General features: G+C 46.3%; 1 protein-coding gene across 1 annotated transcript in view; it reads left to right on the plus strand.

Annotated features, from left to right (window-relative positions):
* Positions 1-8364, plus strand: part of Fndc7 (fibronectin type III domain containing 7) — a 35126-nt gene extending 26762 nt beyond the window's left edge. The window contains exons 10-12 of the mRNA XM_032896656.1: positions 540-800; positions 4716-4745; positions 7401-8364. Coding sequence (XP_032752547.1) covers positions 540-800; positions 4716-4745; positions 7401-7444 — 335 coding nt within the window. The 3' untranslated portion in view covers positions 7445-8364. The remainder of the gene's footprint in view (positions 1-539; positions 801-4715; positions 4746-7400) is intronic.
* The last annotated feature ends 295 nt before the right edge of the window (positions 8365-8659 follow it).

Raw genomic sequence — 8659 nt, forward strand, 5'->3', positions numbered from 1 at the left:
CTGTTCCACCACCCTAATTAGTGCCTAATACTTGGAAGACAGGATCAAAAGTGTACCTTATCACCCAGCACAGGTGAAGCTGGACCAGCCTGTCAGAGAAGTGGCTGCTTCCAAGGCGAGCTCCCTGGCTCACCACTGCCGTTTCTTTTTTCAGTTACTAGTGAGCACAATAGGTTATATTTAAACTTAGTGCCACTAAAATGAAATAAAATCGGGGCATCGTGCTATAACTTGGTGGGATTGTGTGCTTTCGACTCATGGTTTGAGTCATGAGCAGTGCAGCGTCTCTCTGCCAACGGTAGACCATTGATTCACCCGTGTTCTATATTAAAAACCCCGCACCCCTCCCCACCCACACATGGTTTTCAGCACGGGAAGAACGCATGCATCCCGCCAAACTTGCTCTGTTCTGACCATGGATTAATCACTCTGTGCAGAAGATTCTACTTGTGATCTTCCTCCTCTGTAGTAATTGTAAATATGGCCCTGCTTGGATGACGGTGGGATAAATAATTCTATACTTTCTTTTTTTCCTGTAGGTGTCTGTTGCCCACTGGGGGTCAAATTATATAGGCTGGGCCCTAATGGCATTCGGATCTACTGGCAAGCCTCCAGGGGCTCTGCCAATTATAGCACCGACCTCTATGGCTCCAAGGGCATCTTTACATGTGCCCCACACGCTGGTCTAAGTTTCTGTGACATCACCAACATCCCCTGTGGGGACGTATACACCGTGATGGTCTCACCTGTTGCTGAAACAGGACTGAAGCTTACTTTCTGCCCGAAAAAAATATATTCAGGTAAAGCAAGTCGGGACCCTTGATTTAAAAGCTACCTTGGAGATGAGCTTAGCTCAGAGTGTACAGCACTTGACATAGCACTCACAAGACCCCAGAAAATACAAGAGGAAAGTTAAAACTAACTCTTAAGCTAATAAGGTGGTTTGATGGGTACTCCGGTTTGTTCTCTGTTACTCTGATGATAAACACCATGATCAAAAGCAATTCAGGGGAAGAAGGGTCTGCTTGGCCTACAGGTCATAGTCAGAGCAGGATCTGGAACTGTGGAGGAGAGCTGATTACTCTAGCTCCCAGGCTCAGATTCAGTTACTTCTCTCATACGGCCCAGAAACGACCTGCCTAGGGAGTGTACTGCCCACAGTGGACTGGATCCTTCTACATCCACTGTCAAGAGAGACAGTTTCTCACAGATATGGCCCCAGGCCAATCCGATGAAGAAAAGTCCTCAATTGAGGTTTCTCCTTCCCAGATGATTGAAACCCTGTCAAGTTGACCATAAAAACTAACCAGTATATCGAGTTTTAAAAGTGTTTGCCGGGCAAATTGATGACCTGAGTTCAGTCCCAGAACCCACATTAGTTAGGGTTTCTGTTGCTGTGATTTAACACCATGACAAAAACAATGTGTGAAGGAAAAGGGTTTATTTGCTTCCACTTCAATTACTGAGGGAAGTCAGAACAGGAGCTCAACTGGGGCAGAAACCTGCAGCAGCAGCTGACGCAGAGAGCACGGAGGAGTGCTGCTCACTGGCTTGCTCTCCCAAGGTATGCTAAGCCTACTTTTTTATAGAACCCAGCTCAGGGGCAGGCTCACCTACAATGGCCTGCACCCTCCTACATCAAACTCATCGAGAAAATGCCTTGCAAGCTTGCCTACGTCCCCATCTTATGTAGGTATTCTTTTCTTCAGTTGAGTTTGCCTCCTCTCAAATGACTCCAGCTTGTGTCAGGTTGACATAAAACTAACTGGCACGTGGTGGCAGGGGAGAACTGACTCCTGGAAGTTGTTCTCGGACCTGCACGTAAGTGCTTTGGTACACACCAGTGCACGCACACTCTCACATATTCAAAATAAATACGTCTGGAAAACAAATTAAAGCAAGCCCTCAACTCAGACCTGTGAATTAATGCTCAGGACAATCCCACATCAGAGCTATGTGCGAACTGTCTACAAGCCGGAGCGCCGGCTTCTTTGGAATTGTGCTGTTTTGTCATTTGATTTGGACCTCACTGTCTTTTGTTCAACCTTCAGATACTATTTACGCAGTAAAGTGAATTAAAAGTGATTGGAGATTTGGAAACAGATTTTTTTCCTGAGACAGGGTTTCTCTATGTAGTCCTGGCTGTCCTGGAACTTGATCCGTAGACCAGGCTAGCCTCCAACTCCACTGCCTTTGCCTCCAGTGCTGGGATTAAAGGTGTGTTCCACTGCCCAGCTGGGACAGACTTTTAAACAGAGTCTAGAGATGACAGTAAACACCCTGTCCTGTTGGACCTTAAAAAACTTGAACACACAATGGTCTACAAGGCAAGTCCCAGGACAGCCGGGGCTCTGTTACACAGAGAATCCCTGTCTTGAAAAAAAAAAAAAAAAAAAAAAAAAGTCTTGACCTTTTGTTTATACAGATTGCGAATGATGTCTAAGGAAAAGTTTGAGAATCAGAGAAAAAGGAATTTATGAATCATAAATTAAGTCTGGAAATATGAGTGGGTAGACAGATTGTGATCAAAACCCAGGGCTGTCAGCCCAGGCATCTCACCAGAGCTGGCAGGAGACATTAGCAATTCTCTTGTTCTGTGTTCCAGCACGCTCTGCTACCTTGCCCAGGGCACAGTCATGTATTTTTCATGTGCTTCTAAGAGAAAGAAGAGAAAAGCAACAGCAAAACCCTAGGGTTTTGCAGGTGAACAGGAAGTGGAAAAATGACTCATGAGCCTTCACTGATAAGTAGTCCACACCTTCTAATTAAATGGAGGTGACAAGAAGTTCAAGATGGCTCTATGGGGCATGGCCAGCTCCTCCTAGCGGGGTGACCCCACTGTCCTTATATGTCATGCTTTGTTTCTTTGGGGGTGATATTTTTCCCCACAAAATAATCTGGCCATAGCATAGCATTGTGAGGAGAGAGGAATGGATTCTTGGGATACAGATGAACTCTTCCAAGACAAGCTTGCCACTCAGTAACAACATGTTTCCCTCACTGGATTATTTCACACCTTAACAACTGTCTTCACAACTCTATCTGACTGAACCTCAAAACACCTCTAAGATGTAGACCCAGCGGGCATGAACTGTCTCCGATTTATAAATGAGGGAACTGAGGCTCAACGGCTCCATTATCTCTATCTACAACAATTGTCTTCAAGTCACTAAATTGTTTATGGGCAATTATGCATGGTCACAAAATGGTCACTGGGGGATCCTTCCCAAAAGTAAACATGGAAGACCTAGTTTGCCCTACTGCTTGTACACCCCAAAATGGTTCAGGCCAGGTCAGCCTTTCCATTCTTCCCACCCCATTACATTTGGAATATTTATTTAATACAAATTGTCCAAGTGTAGTTGTTGTTAGGACAAGAAGAAACCTAGTCCACTGTTCAGAGAAGGGTGCGGGTAGAGCTGGATTTGCATGTAAGTCTGAGGTTGCTCAGTGCCTTGTTGGGAGAGGGGTGTGTGTGCATAGCCTATGCGAGCAAGAGAGCTAGGCTGCCAAGCACATCATTAGAAAAGGGTTCTATGTGACCAGCCCAAACCTAGAGGAGTCCCAAGTTACCAAAACCATTCACTATGCTTGCCTAACTCAACATTGCCTTCTCTTGTTTGAGTTTTTTTCTTTATCTTTGGTGTACTTTCCATTTATTGATTTTTAGCACTTCTGGAGATTGGATTCAGAGAATTGTACATGCTTGACGAGCACCATACTTCTGAGCTGACAAGCCCCAGGCCTGCCCCTAGCCTTCTCTTAGAACTTTCTTTTGAACCAGTGGCTTGCTAAGTTGCCCTTCCTGGCCTCAGCTGCCCAAGTAGCTCAGGTTACAAATGTGCACTGCTGTGCCCAGCACATTTATTCTTTTTTAATGTATATTTTATAATGTATACTTTCCATCTGAAATACATCGGAAGGGTTGGGAAGATTGCTCAGTGGGTAAAGTACCTGCCACACGATGTTAAAGACATAAGCGTGGATCCCCAGGACACAAGTGAAAAGTCAGGCAGGGTAGCATACACTGGTAGTCCCAGTGCTTGGTGTTGCGGGGGAGGTGTTAAGCAGAAGCTTATTAGCCAACTGTCTTAGTTAGGGTTTACTGCTGGGAACAGACACCGTGACCAAGGCAACTCTTATGAAGGACAGCATTTCATTGGGGCTGGCTTACAGTTTCAGAGGTTCAGTCCATTATCATCATGGCAGGAAGCACAGCGGTGTGCAGGCAGAACTGGTGCTGGAGTAGCTGAGAGATCTTCATTTTGATCCAAAGGCAGCAAGAGACTGTGTCTTCTACACTGAGCATAGCTTGAGCATAGGAGACCTCAAAGCCTGCCGCTGCAGTGACACACTTCCTTCAACGAGGCCACACCTGTCCAACATGACCCCTAATAGTGCCCCTTCCTGTGAGCCAAGCATTCAAACACAGGAGTCTGTGGAGGCCATGGCTATTCAAACTAGTGAAATCTAAGGACTTTGGGTTCAGGAAGAGAGACGCTACCTCAAAAACTATAGGTAGAGAGCGGTCAGAAAAAGACACCTGACATTCTTAGGTCTCCACTTACACACTTGTGCATGTGCACTTACATTAACAAGCACAACACACACACACACACACACACACACACACCATAAATACACAAATAAATATGTAAATACGTCAATGAGTGCATTCTTAATGCTTATGTTTTGTTTTGTTTTGTTTTTTACAGTTACCTGTTCTGGAAGTACACTTGGGATGGGTGAGTCATTTTTCCCAGGGATAGAAAAATAGGAGAGAATTTGTGTGTCTGTGTTTTGCAGTTCCTTAATGAAATCATGATCAAAGCTAATGCTAATTCCTAAGAATGCCAAGTGCTCCTTTGATGTAAGTGTCCTGCCCCCCTTCACATTGCACAAACCGAGATGACAAGATGAATTCCCTTAGATGTTGAAATCTTTTTAGTCTTCTAGAGTCCCAGAGAAAAATGCAAATTTTTTGGAGGGCAGCTGGTTATCCCCTCCCCCCACCCTCCGTACTTACTTTGGAAGATGTCTCCAGCCTGGCTGCACGCTATCATTCCTTGGAGACCTTCAATTTTACTAGTGCTCTGGCCCCTGAAGATCTGGCATAATTGCTGTAAGTCGAAGGCTGGGCAGCAGGACTTTTTAAAGCTCCTCTGGTGGTTTTAAAGTGAAGTGAAGGCTGAGAATTGCTGCGGTAAGCACAGCTTCTCCTTAGCCGGCGCAGATCCCCACCAGGCAAAGGCACATTTGGACTTGGCAGGGGCAGAGGCTTTCCACGCTAATGAGGTGAGGTCTGAACAGGCTTTGAATAGCACGGCCTTAGAGAGAAGCGGCCCCTCCCCCTCTCTGAGTAAGCCATTTGCGAGCTTCCGCAGCACCGTGGAAATCACCTTATCTAGGAAGAATTTCTAGATTTCATCATTATCTTCTGTGAATACCTGCCTAATCAATCAGGATCCTGGCTGGCAAGGACCCTCTTGACCTCGTTAAAGGAGCCCTGGGGATTCTGTTCGCTTAAGAGTTCCTTGATTCTTGGACTATATCATAAATTTTGTCAAACCCACGAGTTGACTTTTTTTTTTTCATGACAGGGTTTCACCACATACCCCTGTCTAGCCTAGTACTCACTATGTAGACCAGGCTGGCCTGACATTCACAGAGCTCTGCCTGCTTCTCCCCAAACTCCTCCCCAGCTCCCCAAAGTCTGAAATTAAAAGTTTTTACATCACAATGACTGCCTAAAATTACTTTTTTTTTAATACTATATTTCTCTGCGTAGCTCTGGCTCTCCTGGTACTCATTCTGTAGACCAGGCTGGCCTGGAACTCAGAGATCTTCCTGACTCTGTTTCCTGAGTGCTGAGATTAAAGGCATGTGCTACCATAGCACCTTGAGCTCGCTGATCTCGTCTGAAATGACTTTCTAAGAGACAGTTTTGGATTTAAACCCTGCTCCTCTTATTTGCCAGTGGCTGAATTATTCAAATTCCCTAAGCCTAGTTTTCCTCATCTGAAAACTGAAGTAGTAGTCATAAAACATAAGGGCATGAAATGAAATGTCTTGGACATAGTGAGAATTCAGAATCAATTTCATCTCATTACTCTCTATTATGTCCTAGGTATTAACATTTTAATGTGCACTTCTAATGCAATTATATTTTAACCTTAGCCCTCAGAATACTACGAACACATTAGTTTTAAACTGTGGGCCCAACAATGCCGGTGTCATCTGGTAACCTTTGAGAAATGCTGCCTCTGGGGTTTTGGTCTGGGTGTTTTGTTTTGTTTTTTTAAAGATTTATTTATTTATTATATATAAGTACACTGTAGCTGTCTTCAGACACACCAGAAGAGGGCATCAGATCCCATTACAGATGGTTGTGAGCCACCATGTGGTTGCTGGGATTTGAACTCAGGACCTCAGGAAGAGCAGTCAGTGCTCTTAACCACTGAGCCATCTCTCCAGCCCTGTTTTGTTTCGTTTTATCTTGTCTTGTCTTGTTTTGCCTTGTTTTGTTTTTCAAGAAGGCGGCGGCAGGGGTGGGGGTGGGGTGTCTCTTAGTGTAGCCTTGGCTGTCCTGGAACTAGCAATTAACTGTGTAGTCCAGGCTGGCCTCAAACTCACAGCTTTCTGTCTGCCTCTACCTCAGGAGCGCTGAGATTAAAGGTTTTTACACTACAATGCCGGGGCTAGGATGGGGCTGGGAGATGGGGAGGGGCTGACTGTCTCTAAGGTTGTGCTATTCAAATTATATTCAGACCTCATCTCGTAGCGCCGAGCTTCTGTCCCCTGCCAGGTGCGCCACCACCTGGCCAGCAGCTGTTTCGACAAACAGCCTTGGGTTAGAGGATCAGGGCTCTAACTAGGGAGAGCTCCTTTGCTGCTGGAAACCTGATGCCTGGTGGGAAGAGAAGGTGACAGGTGTGAGTCACCCTGTGTGGTACCCTGCGTACCCTGTGTGGTACCCTTCTCCTTTGGAACCCAGCCAGCTTCAGTGTCACCTGCTCAGCCCGTGGAGCTTTAGCTCTCCTCCCCACAGCGTCCTTAGCACGGGAAGGTTTATGTTCGCTTTGTGCAAACGCCTGAGTGAATGAAATACAGGAGGTCTCTGTGGGGACAGCAAGTCGGCCTGAGGGTGAAAGGAATATTTCTCATCCAGTCAGTGCTGTGAGCTCAGGGAAACGTAGAGGATTCATTTCTTAAAGCACGGGTTTAGTCACACTGGTTAGTCAGAAACTTCTGGTCTCTTTGAACAGTTTGGTAGCTCACTCTCCTCCTTGCTGGCTGTGCTATAAAAACAACATTCTGAATACCCACACTAACAAACTCAGCACGTAGGCCGTGTCTGAGCCTGTGACGCAGCCTCCGTGTCCCCTTTCTTGTCTCTTCAGTGATTTACAGAGGGAAGAGGAACGATACAGCAAGCCCCAGGTAAAAGCAGACACTCCACAAGGTGAGCAAAGAGAATTAATTCTGTCTGATTCCACAGCAAGATTTTGTCTTCCATATTAAAAATTCTCCTCACTTCTCTTCCAGAGTCCCTACGCTGTTAGTGAGCAACTATGGAAACTCGCTATTAGAACACAAAACACCCATAGGATAGGAAAAGCTCCTTTGTCCTTTAAAGGAGCAACTCAGACTCTGTTTTGAGGGGACAAGGTCAAGTGTGTCATCAGCTACAGAGACGTTCGAGATGAGCTGTGAAGAGGACTCCACGGAGGAATGGTCCAGAGAGTCCGCTGGACCGTCGCCAGACTGAGTCAGCACTGCCACGGCCTGAAGCATAAAAGCAATGCTTAGCAGAAATTTGTTCCGAGGCTTCATATCTAGACACACCATAGAATGTCGCCTGTCCCAAACCCATGTAGCCCAGGCTTGTCTTGAAGTCTCAATCCCTCTGCCTCAGCCCTCCAAAGTGCTCAGGATACGGGCATCCACCATTCTGCCCCATCGCAGATTTTAGTATGTCCTGATCATGAGTCTCTCAACAGCTTAGCATACAGCATGCTCTCCGCAGGACGGAAGTGCTCCCCCCACGGCAGTCAAGCCATCCTCCGGAGGACAGCATTCACCCCTACACAGGCCTTTGCTGGGGCTTTTAAGCTGGAGTCTAGAGCAGCTGCTGCTAGGGCCGCGTCAGTAACAAACGCCTTCTGCACAGGTTTCTGGGGAAGCCGAGCTGCCTGCAGACTTCACTGAGTCAGAGAGTGCCATGTGAACAGACATCTGCCAGAGCCTCTGGGAAGGCAGAGCTGTAGGTCTGTGGCTGGAAAGGCTGCCATCACACTCTCTGAGTGAGCGAAGATGTCAGGGGGAGCAGCAGCCAAGGGCAAAGAGTCTCAGACTGCGGCAGTCTCTCTCTCTCTCTCCCTCCCTCCTCCCTTCCCCCCACCCCCCCCACACACAGCCTTTCATTGACCTTATAGCCTGTTCTCCGCTCACTTTGTAATGGCTTCTTTCCATGATTGGAGAGGGAAAATAGTGAAACATAACATAAATCTGTTGTACCTAGAACAAATGTTTGTCTATCTAATGCCAGAAAACTGATTTTTAAAATAGTATAAATAAGATTTTTAAAATAGTGTAAATAAGGTTTGTGTCACACATCCTCAAATGCATAGCTGTAGGGTGTGAAAGGATGGCTCAGTGG

This window comes from Rattus rattus, chromosome 3, assembly GCF_011064425.1.
Source record: "Rattus rattus isolate New Zealand chromosome 3, Rrattus_CSIRO_v1, whole genome shotgun sequence".
NCBI lineage: Eukaryota > Metazoa > Chordata > Mammalia > Rodentia > Muridae > Rattus > Rattus rattus.